At 33.8% G+C, this 20,332-nt stretch overlaps 1 protein-coding gene across 10 annotated transcripts in view; it reads left to right on the forward strand.

The window, feature by feature from the left end:
* Positions 1-20,332, forward strand: part of raskol (Ras GTPase-activating protein raskol) — a 730,597-nt gene that overhangs the window by 649,573 nt on the left and 60,692 nt on the right. For all 10 annotated transcript variants that reach the window (XM_085825453.1, XM_085825452.1, XM_085825454.1 and 7 more), the window contains one exon: positions 10,008-10,111. In XM_085825453.1, coding sequence (XP_085681579.1) covers positions 10,008-10,111 — 104 coding nt within the window. The remainder of the gene's footprint in view (positions 1-10,007; positions 10,112-20,332) is intronic.

Genomic DNA, 20,332 nt, shown 5'->3' on the forward strand with positions numbered 1-20,332 from the left:
ATGTTACGTTCGTTATTGTTGTCTGCATGCAATGCGCTATGGTCTGCAAATGTGGGCACTTGTAATTCCAATGAAGTTTTTTTTTTTTTTTTTTCCTTCTTTTCCTCTCTTGTATTGCCATGGTCCTTTACAATGCTCTCCTATGCAAATGTTTTAAACCGGCAGTTTTCGTCATATGCGTATCATTCCAACGCCAATTATGGTTTTTCAATCCACTAATCAGTTTGCGCTGAAAAAAGTGGGTGTTGCCATTCGAAAATCTCGAAGTTTTTTCCACTGTAACCGTAACCATGAGTAACTGTAACCGTAACCATTTTTTTCCTTCTTTTCCTCTCTTGTATTGCCATGGTCCTTTACAATGCTCTCCTATGCAAATGTTTTAAACCGGCAGTTTTCGTCATATGCGTATCATTCCAACGCCAATTATGGTTTTTCAATCCACTAATCAGTTTGCGCTGAAAAAAGTGGGTGTTGCCATTCGAAAATCTCGAAGTTTTTTTCACTGTAACCGTAACCATGAGAGATCTACTGTTTTAAATCATCTCAGTCTCGAGCGCATATATTCAAATAATAATGCATGAAATTTCATTTCGATTGGTTGAGCGGAAAGGCCGCTAGGGTTTCCTATATCAAGGAAGTTTTTTTATGACCACTGTATGTGCTTCAATATGTATTTCGATATTGTATGCAATATAATGCAGTCGTATTTATGTTGCATCTTATTTAATGTAAGTTCATTTGGAAGTATTGTAATCGCGAAAAATTTCGGGTATCATATTTCAGTGAAAATATTCATTTAGACCGCTCTCAAATCCATTTGAACGATGTTTTTGCGTGACATGTGTATGTACGGTCAGAATAAAGAAATGTTTTTTTCCAAAACGGATTGTAAAAGGGATTTCAAAAGAGATTTTTTCGTGACGTCTGTATGTACGTATGTATGTATGTTCAAAAACGAGTACTCACAGAACGTTGAAATTTTGTATATTGGACTACTATAACATGTAGTTTTGCACCTCCCTTTTTCGTTCTAATCGTCGCACTGTTACCTGGCTCGGTGAACTTAGTAGTATTTGTTCTTATATATTGGTAAATTGTGCATTTTTTGCTTTAAAAGTGAACGAATGATGATGTTTTTATGTGCCGGTTAAGTATTTTATGCCTTTAGTTTGGACGTCATTCTAGTAAAATAGTGAATTAAGTCAGTTTGTGCCCAACTTCAGTGTCTTTTTGCCGAATGAGACCAAAAGTAAATTTTATTTTGTGCACCAAAAAATCGGTCTTCCTGCCCACTGGTCGAATTGCTTGTTATTGCGTAGAAATTCTAATTTTAATTTTAAAAAAATTTTAAATTGTATTTGTTACTTTATGTTTTCCTGTATTTTACAATTTTTAATGAAGATGTTTTGAATTCTTATGTGTTTTTGGTGTGCCGCGAAGTGAGAAATAAATTAAATGAATCAGAAATTTTTCTGTAATGAAATTCGAGGAAGTGAGTTTCAATGAAATGCATCAAAAATCTGTATAATTGAATGGGCCGTACAAAGAAATCATGTGGTACCCCACATCAGATTTTTTCATTACTTTTTTGAGTAGTTCGAATGCGGGCTTATGAAATATGCGCCTGATAGCGCATTCACTTCATTGCACCAAGAATTTCTGCCAATAATGCTACAGAAAATCTTTCATCAGTAGATTCTGTGTAACATTATGCTAAAGAAGAGAAAGTGTAGGGCTGATGAATATTTGTTTATATCCGTAGCCCAATAAATTTTCGAGGAGTCTTAATGACCGACCTCGAATTTAGCTGTTCACGCCCTGTCTGCGTCCCGTTATCTCGTTTATTAACAAATGACAAATGTCTGGCTGGCCTCCATCAAGATATTAGACTTCTCAGCCTGGGTGGATGTTGCGGCTGTAATCCGATCTGCATCCTTTCGTTTGTTTTTGCCTTTCATCTACACGATCCAATGCTGATGTACTCGACGCTTTCCTAATTTAGGTTTTATGGTCCACGGGCAGTCGATTTGATCTCTCTCTCTCCTGTCTTGCAGCATGTGCGCCATCTACATTTACCTTATTTATTTATTATTATTTCACTTTTTGCGGTTAAGGACTTTTTTTTTTCACTTTCCTTGCGAGAAGGAAGTTGACTGTTGCAATTTCTAATGTTATTCCTTATTGGTAAGGGATGCCTGCTGGATTCGTATCCAGTGCAGGATTTACATATAAGGCTAAACAAGCTATAGCTTAGAGCCCCCGCTTTTTGGGGGGCGCCAAAAAACCCTCTAGATAGCCAACATATCTAGAGGGTTTGGCACTGGCTTGTAATATCTGAACTTATAAAGGGCCCATATCTCAAATAGCACAAATACCTTATGAAGTCTAAATCCGGCCCTGTTCGTAACAGCATAGCGCGATGACGAATAAACAAGTAATTTTTAGAAAACTTAATAGAAGTGCTTGTGACTCTGTAATTTAGAACTCTAACCTTTATTTTTGAAACTGATAGTTCATTCACTTAGTGCTGCAAAATATAGTATATCGGAAAATATAATCTTGAATGCACGTGCCCTCGCTCTGCTGGCAGTTAACAATGTTAAATCACTTGTTAATCTACAAACATCCAGAAATACGAAAGTCCGTTGCTGATCGAATAGACAAGACCTAAGGATAAGACCATCTGATAACGGCTAGGGAATTGAGTCCTCTTCCTCTAGTTTCCTGTTTCCTATCTGCTGGTAATTTGTGCTTTGACCATTATTTTCTTGACTATTGTTGCCAGATCGTGGGATTTTGCGAAATTTTTGCTGCTCTGCCATTTCTTTGTGCTACTTTTTGCGACTTTAAAAATTTTTTAATGCATGGTAAAACGCTTATATGTTAAAATAATGTATTTGCTAACCTAAGTTTATAATAAATAGATAAAAGATATTTAGACTTAAAAAATAAATTGGCACCTAGCAATCCTAAAATCAAAGAGCAGGTGCAAACAGTTTTCAGTGCCAGTGGCTGTTGATTTCATGTGCTTAGTTGATTAATTTGTTTAAATTTCAAGCAATGCAACTATAGATAAGTTATATTCAAGAGTCACATCGACCAAAACCAATAGATACTCGAGTTGTTTGCCTTCTGTGTAAGGGCAATTAAAAATTTTTTCTTTGAACTTATGGAGCTAATAGTATATTGCATTGATAGATAGGAAAATTCCATAAAGCAATAGGAAAAATATTTCAAAAACATATAAAACAGAGTTATGCATGTACATAAATACCTTAATTGATGATTTTATTTCTTTGCAAATATTAATTTTAAGCCAGTTCCCCCCATTTTTAAGATGATAACGAAGCGATTTGTAGCCTGAGCACCATATATTGGGTGAAATGTGTTCTTCTGGTTATAATATTGTTCAGAACTGAGTAATCAAGCTGACTTAAAAATCAAAGTAAAATCAGTTTGCTAAGTAACAACACAAATAAATTTAACTGTGAAAGAACGGGGATTTTATTAGTAATCAGGATCAGTTAAAGTGAAACTAGCAGAAAGGAAAATTCACTGAAAAGTGTTAATAGTAAAAATAAAGTAAAAAATAATGAATTAGGAAAATGAACTGCTAACTCAAATAAATTAGTACAAGCGCTAACAATCCAAAAGAGAGGAAGCACTTAACAATGAATATAAACAAATTCATTTTAAAATAAAAACTTAAATTAAATTATAATTAATTAATAGAAAAAACTAAATGTTTAAACAATGGATAATTAGCAATATAGTTTTAAACTTTTCGTCAAAACTAAGATACGTATTACGAACCTGACCAATGGCGACTGAACATGGACCTTATAAGAGATAGACTAACCCAGTGGGCGGGGCGCGCGTCACCGACATGTCGACAAGAAAGAGTAGGGACGATCTGGTTTACTTTAACACTGAAACCTATGGCGTTTGTATCACAAACCTCTTTTTAATTATTTAATGTGATACGTTATATAGTGATGAGATTATATAAAAGCCACAGTTGTTTCCAAATAGGATTTAATATATCTCATTAAAGCACTTTTTACTGCATCTCGCCCATTTTTTTCACGCGTAATTCTTCTACAAACATCTTTACTTTGGTAAAACGGTAAAAATTCTAGGCACAAAATTTATGAGCTTAATTTTGCGTAAAAATAAAGTAAAATTAAATAAGACTGATTGCACGCGATGCTTTGAAATAAATAAGATAAAATTAAACAAGATCTGATAATTTTTTAAAAATTTAATGAACATTTTCAGGCAGTGATTTTCCAAACCATAATAACATTTCAAAACGATCATATTTATTTGATTATATGATCATTAAATTATTAACATTAAAGTGGATTAGTTATTTTAATAATTCATAAAATTCGGAGCATAAAATTTTCTGAGCATAATGAAGGAAAAAAAAAAGATAAAATAAAATCTAGAAGCACTCTTTTTTTAAAGTTTTGTGTATTACCTATATTTACCGAATATCATGTTCTTCGCCCGTAAATCACATACATTTGAAAACAGCATATCTTTAGAATTTCAGCACCGGAGATAAAACTGTTATTTTCCGTACAGTCTCGCCCTGAACTCGTTGAGTTTTACAATATATGAAATAGATTAAAACAAATTCGAAATTCGGACGTTCAGATGTCCATGTTCGGGTGGAGGATTACATTATTCAAAATTTGATGGCTCTAGATATTGTAGCTTTTGTCATAGTGCGAGAAACATACATGTATTTATGCAGATTCTTCATTATTTAATTTCTTTTCATATAATATAGGTCGATAATATTTGGTAACAACAATTTGCAAGGAGACACGGACATTTATAGTAAAACAGTGCAAAATGCCGCTTCGAAACTAACAGCCTTTCTAGGTACCCCCCTTTCGGCTAATAAATTAAATTAATAGCAAATAAAAAAATCTTATGCAGAACTAACAATAAATTAAAAAAATAATCACTATAAAATACAAGCAAAATTAATTATTACGGTTAAATACAATTTTAATATTAGAATTAAATGTATAAAAATTTTTAAGGAGTCAAAAGCAGAGTTTAAATTGCGGCTTTGCCCACCGGAGCCCGGCTCCGGTACTTCTTAGTTTTTGGGATATATTCTAATTCTAGTCGGAGTGCACCAGAGACCTAAATAAGAAGGCTCCAGCACTTTTTTATATAACGGAACACTTATTTTAGTAGAAATTTGATGTAGAAAATTTTATTTTTAAAAATAAAATTATATAATAAATCCCTTATTAAATTTTAATTTATCTCTTTACATTTTATTTAATTTCAATTATTTAATTGCTTTAATTATTAATTATTTTAATAAATAATAATTAATAAATATTAATTATTAATATCAATTAAATAATTATTAATTAATTTGATACTTATTAACTATTTGATTTTTAAATTATTAATGATTTTAATAGTTATTTTATTTATTTATTTACTCTTGTTCCTCTTTCGTGATGGTCTTTCATAGGGCTCCGGCACTTCTACTTTTAGAAATTAAGCCCTGGTCAAAAGTGTTTATCACTATGATGTATTATGAAATATAATTCCTTTTTAGATATTGTGCTATAATACTCATCTATAATTTTAAAAAAGCAGCACAATTTAGAATTTTAAACAAAACTTCAAAAATTCGATTTTATATATTTTAGTATTTTTTACTTATTTACACCAATAAAAAGCATAAAAATTGCAAAAGAAAATTGCTTGTTTGAAATTTTCTATTAATTCAGATTTAAAATATTATTCTCTAAAAGAAGTAGTTACAAATTTTCTTACAGCATAGGAAAAGCTAAAAAAATATCCAGTCCTGAAAGCATGCAATAGCTTTATAATTATTTGGAACGCTAATGATGCTTGATAAATATGCTAAATTTTTAAAAATCACTCTCTTCAAAAATAAAAATATATATAAATTCTAATTTGTGAAATGAGACGCTACAACCAATTTTTTCTTGACAATTATACACGCTGCAATAGGCAAACACTGTTAAATTTCTTCAAGTCGTCCCTACTCCTCCGGATGTGATCAAGGTGACAGTCGGCAACGCCTCAGACGAGGGAGAAAACTGGTTTGGATTAGTCTATTTCTTATAAGGTCCATGCGACTGAATTTGTGATGTCAGAGGTCATGTGAATATACGATGTGTCACGAAAAGCACGTGATCTCTGACGTCATGTGCTACTTTTTGCGACTTTTCGATTCTTCTCTTGTTCCTTTAGTTGAAAAATTTCTGGCAACATTATTCTTGACAGCTGGATGAGCTGACTTCGTATTGGTTTGGCGATTTCTTCTATACGGATTTAAAGAGTAGCTACTTTTCTTTAGAAATCTTGCAAGTGGACACTCAGGCTGTGCAGGTAGCCCTAGCGTTTTTTTTGGCAGCTCTTAATGTGTACCTATTTATTTACCGTAGTCTAAAGCAGGGGCTCTCAACCAGGGAGGAATTCCCCCGCTTTAGTTTTGGGGGGATGAGATCCGTCTTATTTACGTGTTAAATATTTAGTTTTAGTTTACGAGCATTAAAGACCACTTTTATTCAAGTTTTGATATTTATCAGCATTTTCTATACTTTTTCTTGTTGAATTTATAAGACGCATTAAAAAGTAATTTAAATTTAAATAAATGTATATATATATTTTTCGGGTTTGGGAAAAGAACGGGAGGAATGATGGTCTAGCAGTGGTGAAAGGGGTGCATGGGACGAAAAAAGGATGAGAACTCCTGGTCTAAATCTTCGAAAAACTTAAAAGTGTAGCACATAAATTGGCTTGTAATTGTCTAGAATGTTTTTACGGTAAATTGATGGGTAATGTTTGTGTGGTAAATCATCTAGCCGAAACATAGTGGGCAAAAGGCCATGGCAAAACACATCGCGACCATAATTCCGCAGTTTGGTTTCATTGGTCCATACTTGTTACACTAGATGTTGCGCGCAAATAAATTGTGGAAAAACTGTTTGTTGGTCGCATAATATAAATGTTGTCATTTTCGTATAGCCAAATTAGCCTAATATTGATATCAGTAATTCCTGTAATGAAGGATCTTCAGAAAACTTTTGCTGGATCTCGAAAAGTTTTATGTTCTCTGTATATAATTACGTGATATTATTTGATATGATGAACGAGAAATCTGTTACCTATATATATTATTAAAATATAATTTCTCTTTTCCCCCCTCCCTAAACTAAAACATTAATTTACTAAAAATTCTCAAAATTTTTGTTGTGTAGTACAGAGGAAAAGTACGTACTTTATTCGATTAAGCGAGTGAAAATAAAGATTTGCAATAATAAGCGAAAACATGCGTTAATTTCAGTTTATAAGCTTACTTCAAGTGTGATTGGTCAAGATGTATGTATTATTCGAACGTCAAGATATAAAGATGACTGTTTAAAGTAGTGATGCCACTTTTGTCTTAAAAATGATTTTGACGTTTGGTAAAATATTTATGCCGTTTGGTACACAAAGAAGTTGGTTTGGCAAAGTGAGCGAAAGTTATCTGTCTGCCTTTGGAGAAGGCTGCCAGTGATTGTTATACGGGATATAGGTAATCATAGGCAATGGGTTACATTGATGCAATATTTCAAGAGGCACCCTGGTAGAATTGTCAGTATCCTGTAGTTTTACCTTTGCAGTTACTATATAAGGTTTTTCTGCCTCCTTACCTTATGCCTTAGTTGTATAATTGGAATGAATATGATGGACGATAATTCATCTCCACCTTGATCTGACGTTTGGATCCTCACCTCCCCAGTTTTCCTTTAAGTAGGATTTCTTACCTCTTACCGCACACTTTTGTGGTATAACAGATAAGCACGTTCGGCTAGCAGTCAGAAGGTCAGTTGATGGAATCCCGGCCAGGGATTTGCTCATTTTTCATGTTTCCTGCTTTGGCAAACCTAATGAGTCTACAGCTAACCGACCTTTATCTAGCATAGTACTAAATAAAAGCCACGAATGCTGTTTGTTAACTGAGTACTGATATGCAAAAAACACATTACATATTGTATAAGTTTCACATTTTTATAATGTTCTTCATTGAAAGAAGGCAAGGAGTAATTTTTAACACTATATAACGCACAGTTATGTATTAATTAAAATATATTAGAATACAATATTAGAGTTTTTGAATAAAATTTCTGTATAAAGATCAGCTTACATTCCAAGACAAATGATTATTGTTTTCCTCCTGCAAATACTACTTCACTTATGTAGGCAGGATATTGTGAATCCGAACTTTTCGTTATGAGCTGAATATACGAATGCAAACATAACCTCAGAGAAACATGACGTACTTATCCCGAAGTTATTATCTGGCTTCATCTTTGCTTACAATTTATTAATGCGCCGATCCATTAGTCTGGGGAATGGAATAGAATGAAATCAATACTACCATTCGGACGATGGAAACAGTCACTGATTGGTGGAACCTAAGTAATTTCGTTTTGCTCTGAATGCTAGGGATGAAGAGTTTGCTACGTGAAGTTTTCATCAGTAAGCCAGTAACTTTAGCCCTTAATATTGAACGTTAGCGCATGAATAAGAAATAAGTGTTTATGTTTTAGAAATAAGTGTTTCTCATTTAGTCTTTAGAAATAAGTGTTCCAAAACGGAACTGCCCGATTTCAGATCGAGTTAAGGCTTACGTATCTGTGGAAAGTTACTTTCTATCTTGAAAATAAACAGTTGATAAAATTCCAGGCTTGTTTGTTTCTGATATTTTGTTTGGAAAAATTTGAATATAATATTTCAAGAGGCAAACTAGCCCATGTTGCTCAGTGTTTCCGTTTTTCCTAAACAGCAGGCGTTGCAAATCTCTTGTTTTATTTAAGCCCTTGGAATCAGTGCACGCGTGCTGAGTTTTTTGGTATTAAAGGAAGGGAAAATACTGCTTATTTATCTTGTTGAAATGCATCGAGTTTTTTCATTTGACATAAACGTCAAAACAACTTAGTCTATTCTTAATTTACTCAGCCCACCAGCAGCCGAGCGGTAAAGTCGCTAAACACTGGTAGTTCGGTCCGAGGTTCGAATCCCGCGAACGGGCTGGCTGCATGGGCATTTTCGTGGTTTTCCCCATGTGTAACGTGTATACGAGCCAGTTTCCCTTAGAAAGTCCTCCACGAAGATATCCCTCCCTTTAGGCAGATAGCCCTCGTGTGCTTTGCCATAATTAAATACACCAACACCAACTTAATTTACTCATCGATGTTGTAAAAAGAATTGACGAATTGTAAGAGGTTGATAGTGCGTACGAAAAATAGTCGATAGCTGAAGGAATTGAAAATTTTTATTAAACACAGTACTGTCGGTTATCCGGGCTAATGGTGGGGAAATAGATCACGGAAAATGAAAATGACTGTTAATCCAAACTATCAGTTCTCATGCATATTGTATGTATTTATTTTTTAAAGAAATCATAATTTTATTTTGTTTTTGAAAATATTAAAATATTTGTCGAATTTTACCGCGTATTTTTCCGAATGCTATTTTATAACTGTGTTGTAATCCCCCATTGGTAAGTCCAGTAGAGTTTCAGCAGAAGTCATTTTTGTGTCTGGACTAATGTAATTAATTGTCATTACCTTTTTGGCTTGGACTTTCAGTATCTCTCTCTGTCTCTTCTGTTCTTGTGACATTTGAAACTATATTCGCATTACTCAAGCATTGAAATCCTGGCTCAATCTAATCTCCATTTTTCACATTTTTCTTTAAATGGTTAGAGAGTTTCTTTTATGATGCAGAGTTCACAGCTTTTAAAGAAATCTTCCTGTCTGTAAAATGAAACAAAAATTTGATAGAAAAACGTTTTAGCGGTATTCTCCTGTTTATGAAACTAATCTAATATGTATGAAAATAATGTTAGCTTTTGACAAGGTGTGTAAATTGTCTAATTAAGTTGTTTGTTATGTTAAAATTATTCGAATTTATGCTGCAGATAAACTGAATCTTTTATTTTCTTTCTTTAGAAACGTCTTATGAAAAGGCGTGCTCGGACCGCAGAGGAAGTGCCCCGGCAACGCCGGTGCTGGGCATCCGGACGATGGATACTACCACACCATCCAGGTTTGCGGTAAGTAGTTTTAGAATACATTTCATGGGTTTGACATCGTCATTCTTTTTGATTTCAGCACTAAAAGTTAATAATGCTGCATCTTAATCTAACAGAATATCCATATAAATGCATCATTTTTATCTATGCGTTGTGAAACAGCAAAAATAGGAGCTGAATTTATTGAGCACCGTATTTCCTGGTGTATTTTTTCTCGAAAATCGAGAGGGGGGGAATTACGCTATTCTTTTAATTTCTGAAGCAGGCGGTTACAGTAAAATACACCAGGAAGTGCGGTATACATTTTAATGTATAACAAAAATATTTTATGATATATTTAAAAAAGGTGATTTGGAGCTGAATGATCTTTGTCGGATATAAAATACGATAGATGAAAAAATTAAATTTGGCCTATAGTGGTGGTAGGAGCAGGAGGGGAATCGAATTTTTCAGATTTGTCAACTATCTGATGGGCTGTAGTTCAAGTTAAGGCTAGATATTTATTATTGAGAGCTCTGCATCTTTGCAAAGTTAAACATCTTTTAATGCACAGTTGTAAAAAAGTCGCATTAAACTTTGTAAAATATTAGTAAAAGATGTAATATTTAGTATAAAATATTATATTTAACATAGACTTTATTGCGAAAGTAATAAAGAGCGTAGCAATAACTTTAGAGAAGGAAAACCACTTTGTTTTAGGCAACAAATGAGACGGATGTTAACCCCTTTTTTCAGAATTAGCATTGTAGGGTTTTATTGTTATTAACTAGTTATCTTTTCATTTTTGCTTTACTATCACTTTTCTTTTCTTTTCCACCAATAATGGGGCATCCATTCACCGGGTTTAGTTCGCTTTCAGTCATAGTCGTACAATTTTATTTATGCTTGTGTCTTAGTTTGTCTTTACGATGCAAACCAAATATGAGCATCTAAAGATGGAAACTTGTCGGCCAGTTAATGGTAATACATCTATCTAGTAGGGAAGGATGACACGCAGTGGGGAGACAGTTCTGTGCGTTATATTATTTGCGTGCTCAGAAGGAAACAAAATGATTAATACAGTACACGTACATACGCTATTATAAAGGTACTAAAACTATTATATAGACACAAATTTTAGCCGAATCCCTAGTGATGAAATACGGACATGATAATATTTGCATAAACAATTCCCATATGAATACAGCTGAGAGCACTTTCTCTGGCAAATTTCATATTTTAATACCTAATTTTACTTTTATTTTGTTCCTAGTGATCTTGCAAGATGCTAAGACTATTTCTGTCGTTCCACGGGTTGTGCATCTGTTAGACTAACAAGATAAAAACGTGTATTTAAACTCTCTTCTATGTGACCGAGGTGAAGAAGGAGCGAAAGGTATCACGAACCCAGAGAATTTAAGGTAGTTACCAGAATTCCGAAGCCCTTGAAAGATTTTGGTGCCTCCACATACATTTACGTCAAATTTTCTGAGTTCTTTCTGTCTTGGTCTAGTTGCATCATACATTCCATGGTAAAGCTGGCAATGAAATTTTTGTGGTACTTCCTTTCCTTAGTGCCTTTTTGTGGTGCCCCTTTTGATCAATACCTTAAGCACGTGCTCATTTTACTTAATGGTTAATCCAACTCTGGTAGTTAAGATCAGTGCCGTCTTAACACTTGCACCCGCCGGACACTTGCCGGGAGGCCCCACAAGCCTATGGGTCCTATGCTAATCTGTGTATATCACTCGACTTGGCATTAATGAACTGGTGATTGCCATAGGAACCTCAGTACACTGGGCCCTATGACAGTATTATGCATCCCTGAGTAGGATCCATATAAACAAAAGCAGCTAATTCATAAAGGCAAGTGAGCAATAGCGTGAAGTATTCTTCATCCTTTTCTGATTTTCATGTAAAGATTATAAGAGTTTTCTTCCATACTATTATGAAAATCTATTCTTTTCACATTCTGTTGTAGAAAGCGATGAGGACGGCGAAACAGCAGGGAAAGTACCTATGTACTTGAATTGTGCTTGCTTTCTGGAGCCAGACTTGTTTATGTGCTAAGTGGATAGAGCTAGCTGGATTTACGTTGATCTTTTTTCTGATAAATTGCTTGTGGGTATTTATTGCTATTAGACACCGCAGCGAATAACAGTATTTACAATTTCCTGGGTTAAAAGAATTCATGAGATTATGAAACCGCATTGCCTTTAGCTAGGCCAGTCACTTACCTTAGGGTGATTCTCGACTATAATGTTTCATGGTCCCCACACATATACTTCGTTATTCACAAGTTTGCGGCACGTAAAGCGAAATTCTACCCCTCAATAGCCCGAAACAGATTTTTATCAAGTGACAGCAAGTTTTTTTGGGGGGGGGGGACAAAACTTTCTTGGCTTTGTGCTTTGTTACGTCCACTCAGTCTGGGCATACTCCTGCCGCACCAATCGGGGAAAAAAAAAAAAAAAAAAAAAAAGGTATAAACGGCTTAGAACTGCATCTTGAGACAAATATCTGGCTGCCCGTTGTATGTCAGAAGTAATAAGATTCACGAGGAACTGGGTATTACCCAGGTACGTGCCTATTATCATACAGTTTTCATTTAAGCCTTCGGAAAAATAGCAGTAGCATTATTTCAGTATATAACTATTAACTACTGTTCCCCAGAGACATCAAGAGATCTGTGGCTTAATAACCTAACTAGATGCCATGTCATTTATGTAACTGTCTGACATTTATTTTTCTATATTGATGCATTTTTCGGTTGCGTGTTTTGAATCAGTTTACCTTATATGGTCATTCTTTCTGTGTCGCATTATTCCTTCTTCAAGAGCTCCTCATACATGTTTGCTGAACTTATGAATAATTATGTTTTACAATCAGTTTCAACAGAGGTTGGGATCCGAACCAGGTTATTACTCCAATCAACTCCCAGTGTTTGGTAATTCATAAAATCGATTTAAACAGGCAGTTTTTGACAGCCAGTGTACTTTTTTTGTGAAGGAGCAAATAGTAATTGAAGGATTCGATAAAAGGTCAAGAAATCCCAAGAGTCAAAAAAAGTATTTGGGGACTTTAGTGGTAAACAGAATATTCTCTCAGTGCATTTGGAATAGAATTTACAGCTGAGGTGGCAGTTTAATGTTCCCCTATCTCCTGATACTCTCCACCTATTTTCCACCCCCGAATTTGCAGGGAGCGGGGTGGAGCGGAGCCGTCTGTTTTAAAATCCATTTAGACAAAAGAATGTTAGAAAAGCGGAGCGGGAGTGTGCGAGGAGAGGCGACGCATTTGAATTTCAGCTTAGGGGATAAAGTGAAATCTTTGTTGATTCCTTTAAAGAGGGAAAAACTTAATGGAACATTCTAGAAGTATATGCAAATCAAGTTTTGCCAATGGTTGTGCGACACGCATGTGAGCATCCTTATTTGCGTTAAAGTGTTACCATAGAAACGAAACGATATTTCCCATCCCCTTTTTCTTTTACCTCTGCATGTATTTGTTTTTCTAAAATGGTTGAGGGAAGTTTCGAAGAAGTACCTAAAGTCGATTTGATTATCCTTTTTTGAAAGCTTTTATCTTGCATCTAAACTCAGCTCAGCATTAGAATATGAGTGTTATTTTAAACCGTGTTTTGGTGTCTTTTAATTGTATGCTACCCTCCAAAAAGTTGTTTTATTGTACAACTAGTCCTATTTTGAATATTTGGAGAATCTTAATGGCTTTAAAACATAAGTTGTCTTTTTAATTGGCTTGTATAAATAAATAATTTTTCATTATTGAGTGGTATTAGCAAATTTAAATGGTTTTAAAGTGCAGGGTGTGTACGGATTTAAAATCTAGGTAAGCATGGATAATAAAGAGTTTTTATGTTTCCCAAACTTCTGAATGTTTAAGAAATCTAGATGAAGCTTAATTAATAACACAAATGGTGCATTCTTTTAGTTCGGTAATATTTATTTAGAGAGCAGTATTAGGCGGGTTAAGTTCTTGGAAATTTTTTTTAATTATTTCGTGCACTAATTAAGAAAATTTTGAAATCATTATTTTTACGAATTTACCTAATCACTGGATCTAATTTAATTTTTTACAATAATAAAAGAAATTTAAGGAAGTTTACTCTTTATTAAATATATAGCATTTACAGATAAATAGTAGTTAAAATATGTAAAATTAATTATTTCGTTAAAAATCGATTATTTGCTGCTTTCCATTTGGAAATTAATTTATTTAATGAGTCGATAATTTCCTTCACCCCTCCAATTTTAAAATTATGAAAAAAATTCATTTTTTTGTATCTCCTGATTCATATTTGATCTGAAAATTGTTTTATTATTTGAAAACCATTTGATCGAAGTCTGTCATCATAAACATCATGAGGTTTTTTAAACTTTCGGTCTTATCCATATATGTAGGCTGTTTCGAAAAGGCCACATTTTCTTAAATCTTGTTTCTAGATAGGCACTTCCAAATACAGATTCCTCGAAATAAAATTGAAAATTATTTCAATTTTGGGTAAGGAGGGCTCTAAAGAAAAAATAAAATATGCATTATGCTTTAATGCATTATACGGCAAATCGTTTCGTGTACGTTTCCGTGTGAGTTTTGTTCAAAACCATGTGTATGCTACGTCGACACATCGATATATTAATCTAGACGACTTATGTTAATTGATTAGTGGTACATTCAAAACTCACCGACACGGATTCTATCTACTCAGCATGTAATTTAAGGCTAATAACGTTTGGACATTAATCAAACGTAAGAATTCGTTTTTAAATATATCAGATAAACAATATCTGTAATTTTTGTACCTGCAAGAATATACTGCACTTGTATATTATGGAATGTTAAGAATATATAATAAGTTCTTTTCTTAGTACAATTTCCATAGTTTTATAATTATTATATTCTTGCGTGATGCAGCTTTTAGCCTTTTTGCTTGCATTATGAAATTACTTATTTATAGGACAGAAATGCAATTTCGTTTCCATCCATCATTTTTGTTGAAAAAGTCGCAGATTCTTGATAAGCTTTTATAGCCTTTGGGATCAGTCATAGGTAGCGGAGATGTTCCCATCTAGTATATCCTCGGGCATGATAATATCATTTCAAGCCATGAATTCTTCAACAACTGTAGTAGTTGATAGCAGGGCGTCGGAGAAATCGAGCTTCTTCGTCTTCATATAAAATACTTAGTTGCCTCACATGAGATATTATTTTAATTTTTAACACGGATATCCTTTGTTATTCCGTCGGAATAAAATAAGTTTGTTTAATCTCGGAGAGTAGAATTTGTCTTTATTTGGTAGTCAATTGTAATTTGCACCAACACCATCGCGCTGTGCACTTTCATTTTGTTCCAAATCCCTTCATTTCATTCAGAAGAGAAAAGAGATTCTTCTTTCAACGGTGGATCAGCACGGTAACTTAACTGTAAACTTACCCCAAATCTCTCCGGATAAAAAAAAAAAGGAAGAAACAGAGAAGCAAAAAACGGGATTTCATTAACATGTGGGATGAAAAGAACTCCCCGCAGAGTTTCTGCTTCCTTTAGCAATCTGTTTTTTTACCTTCCCTTTCTTTGTTGTGAATATTTTCTTCTGCATTTCTTTATTTTAGCCTCTCCTTTTTTTATTTGAATTGGAGCTGTGGCATCACTCGAGCTTCGCAGACGATTTGGATGGAAACTGGAAAAACAGTTCAGGCGTTGGTGTAATTTTGGCGAAGTAAAAGAGTGTCTCATTTTCGCCATTTTTCCTCTCTTCGGTTTCAGGAGTTTTTTTGATTTCTGAATATGCTTGCGATGGTGTGAATACGCGTTCTAAATTTGCGTAATGAAGATCGACTTTTCGTTCCGAAGGGCGATAATGAGAATTGCAATTAACTCGCCTCTCCTGCAGCGTTTTAATGAATTTTTTTTTTTTTTTTTTAATTTAAATCCTGACGTCATACTTTTAATGCGCTCAAGTATTTGTTTACTTCGGAACTTTGAAACTTTTTTTTATCAGTTATGTAAGCTAGAAATCCTCCCTTCTAAAACTAAAGGAATTTTAAAAAATCGTACTCTACCCACCCCTTAAAAGAATAAAGTCTCTCACCCAAGGCTAGGAAATACTCGAAGAAAGATTGTGAAGAGAAAAGTAGGAACACACATACACGGACACATGCACAAAAAGAAAAACGGGGGAAAAAGAAATAGGGAAAGCGAAAGAGAACGGCATATTTTAAAAATAGAAAAAAGAAAAGTGAAATAAAAGTAACAATAATTCAGTTGTCTTGAACTCAAATTTCCTTAGCTTGTCCATTGGATTGTAAAATGATTTTTTTAATTACAAAATATATTAATGTAAGCTCCTTATGTTGAAATACAAGTTGTATACTTGATCTGTATTTATCCTATTATTTAAATTTTAAACTAATTAATATGTAGAGGAATATGTTTATAACACAGAGATTTGTTATTCGTATGTAACAAAAGAATTCCCTTTAGTAATTCGCATTTCCTTTTTCAGCAGTTTTCTGTAGTTGTATTTTAACTATTCATTCAACGAAATCTAATTCTATTTCAGGCATGGTTGGTTATTTATATAGTGATTCAGAATCTGTTTTTATGGAGTATATCCTGTTGTAATTGGGCCAGTTTTGCAAGGAAATAATCGCAAAGCTCTAGGCTAAATCACTTCATCTTAAATATATGGTGTCCGTAAAATAATGATGGTGATGTAACTTAGTAATGGAATATTCAGGATTGTGCGTATATAGATATGATAGAATTTTCATGTCTGGCATGAAATTCATATTTGATAAAATTATTCCTTGGCAGTGTAAGGATATTTTAAAGAAAATTGGAGAAATTGAGTGTAGGAAAACAGAAGCGATGAAAGGCTGCAAGGTTCATCAGAGTAAGGTATTTTTGCTGCAGCAACATAAGTATAATTAAATAAAAGAGAGGGAAGGAGAAGAGAAAGGGAAAATATAATGGAACATTCGAATATAAAGGCAACTTTTATGCAACAGAATTTTTTTAGAATAAAAACTGAAAAGCCATCTATGAGGATCACTTGATAAGCTGATAAATTCCTATGAGATGGCATTCTAATATGTTACGTGATATCGCAGTTAACAGATACCGATATTCAGTCTAATTTAGGCTTAAATTTTCGCCAGTAACGATATGTAGTTGACGTTTTGCACACGATTCAACTAAAGCATTTGGTAGTTCAAACAAAAATGTGAGAGGGAAGAGATTACAGAGATTTTGTATCAGAATTAAAGACCTCATGTTTCTGATTAAAAAGGTTTAAATGTGATTGAATATGTATATGTACGGAATATAAAACATGCTGTAGATAGATACTAAGCTTATGTTGGAAAGAATGATGCATCGGACTCAAGGTCCAGCTCCCATCGAGAAATAGTCATGCGAGCGTAACAGCAATAAAGGTTCAGCATACTTAGCTGGAGTTTTAAACCTGACATCGTTTAAAATATCCGTGGTATCATTATGGAAGACCATCTGCTATTATTGATTGTTGATCAAAAACGCCTCCTACATACATGTATGTAGGAGATACTGACAAAAGGAGATTTCAAAGCTGTGTTTAGTTATAACTACAATCAGTAGGCCTTTTTGCTTTGATTCATTATTGTAGATTAAATAGGAATGCTTCATTATGTTTTGTGTCAAAGTATTAGACAACAAATGGCGAAAATGTCTCAGATGAAGAAGACAGTCAGTTTTGTTGCTGGATATGTGATAGCTTTTGTTTTATTTATTTATTTATTTTTAAGTTTCCAAGGCATCATGCATCATTTGGAAGAAGAAGAACTGTGATACAAATGGCCGAGATTTGATGTACAGAAATGTACGTTTTCACCAATATGCTATACCCTCCCTCAAATCGGAGGTCGAATCGGCAAAATGTGTGAATTACACATAGTATCTATTTCTTATTCACCCTGTTACTCAGATTTGAACAGAGGGAATCCGTATCCACAAACTCGAAACATTTGGTTTAGGAAGAAATTCTCGTCGAATAATACTAAATATCATTGGTGCAAAGCTTCTTTTCCGACTGGATGGAAAATTTGCAGATACGCTAGTGTGAATGCTATCAAAAGATTATCATAGATTTTTATTATTATTTCTATTAAATAGTTTTTTAAACAACATGCTGTAGATCATTGAGTAAAATTATCGGAGGAATTGAATTTTTACTATATACAGAGACGCCTTTGGATTATCCATACATGAAGCCATGCATTAATTAGAGGGGTTATTTGAAGTTCACTGTAATTAATAACATACGAGTACTCCTATTGATAACACATAGGGTACGCTTCGATGTTTTTTTCTTTCGAAAACTTTAACCTTAGTTCTGCTTCAAAAATAACAATTTTAGTTAAGCGTTATTCCTTCTATAAATAAATTAAATTGGAGCTTCATGTATTGCATCACAATTTCTAAAGGGAGAAGTTATTGTTATGCAGAACTCCTCTATCAATACACAGTGTGATGGCTTGGTTGAATTCTAAACAGGTCAGCTTATCTATTTGTTGAGCACTAGCTAGCTCTTTTAATTAATGCATCCAATAAAATCTCATAACCTTTATGTAGCAAAGGTCAATGTAATGTTTCTTTCATGGCGAGGCGGCTTTTCTTTTTCCTCATTATCCGAAGTTCATTTCTCACATCGCCGCTGAAACGATATCTCCCCTTCTGAAAGCGATCTCCTTCCTCATTTGGGAAAAATGCAGTGAATTGAGTGGGGGGTGCTTTTGTTGTCTTCCGATTCGAGCTGTTGATGTTAAGAACAATTGGCCGCGGTACCAATTATGTAAAGGGTTCTTCCTTTTTTTGTATGCATCGGAATGATCGTTGAGTTTTCTAAGTGTGTGTTACATGTGTTGGTGGGGGTAGAAGGGGTAATAATGCGACAGAAAGTACACGAGGACGTGTATTGTTATATATTCTTTTTTTTTCCCTGCGATTTCGATATACTCGTAGTAATATGCGCTAAAAGGAAGTCATTTGATTCACATTTTTGCAAGGATTTTTTTATGATTCTTCTGTTTTTCTAGGTTATAGCATTTCCGCCCCCCTTTTTTTTAATCTTTTCAGTCCTGGTTCATAAACTTAACTGTAGAAACTGGTTTAAAAATATATGTTTTTTGAAGGCCTTGCAAAAGATGGCATCACAGTGGAGAGATTATTTGGTAAGACCAGGGATTCCCAATTTTTTCTTGCATGGACTGCTTTTAAAAGAACGGTTTTCTCCATCGATTCCCTTACATTTTTCTCTATAATATGTAGTATACAATATACAACACGATCATAATGTAAATAATTGCTCATAAATTAAGAAATGAACAAAAGATTTAGAAAAAAAGGTTTATTAAATTTATGAGTAGTTATTTTTTGTATTATTATTATACAAATGGGAATAAGTTTTCAGAATCAAAATTGCAGATTCTAATTGCACAAATGATCAATTTTAATTAATATGATGTAGTAGTGGGATATAGTAATGGATTTTCTAAAATTTGGAATAAAACTGTTTAACTTTTAAAATCATCTCATTCCCCCCCAAAAAAATTCTTTCCCACCTCCTTATTACGTGCTACGCCCATAGGCACTACACGGAAAGGGAAGGATGCCCCGTGGAGGTCTTTTTAAGGGAAACTGGCTCATATCCACGTTACACATGGGGAAAACCACGAAAACGCCCATGCAGCCAGCCCGTTCGCTGGGACTCGAACTCCGGACCGAATTACCTGTATTCAGCGGTTTTTACAGCTCTGCCGCTGGTGCGCTTCAAAAATTTTTAACTTTTTTTCTTGTTTCCCATTGTAATTTAGCATTCCTTATTATTTTTTCCCCCCTCTCTCCCTTGTGTGTGTTTTCTTATGCATTGGTTTCCAAACACATGAACAGCTCGCAAATAAACTTTTTCATTAAAGAACACTAATAAAACATTAAAGAAAGAACATTACGAATCTGGAAAATGCGTTAAATAATATTACGAAACGTTACGAAAGTTCATTAACAAAGTTTTGCCTTTTGCTATTTAAGAATCTGTGAAAATGCTTATTTATATGTTTCTTGTTATATTTATAGAAAATTCCACTGCTGATATTTTGAAGGATATTTTTTCTCATTGTTTAATGTTATCATTCGGTTAATGTTATCAAAATAGCCGTGGACAATCGTGATTACATCAAGCGGAGCCTACTGTAAGTGTTATCAAGTACATG

The sequence above is a fragment of the Stegodyphus dumicola genome, chromosome 10 (assembly GCF_044657685.1).
Source record: "Stegodyphus dumicola isolate Sdum_Otavi_A_Nest chromosome 10, ASM4465768v1".
NCBI classification, from domain to species: Eukaryota; Metazoa; Arthropoda; class Arachnida; order Araneae; family Eresidae; genus Stegodyphus; species Stegodyphus dumicola.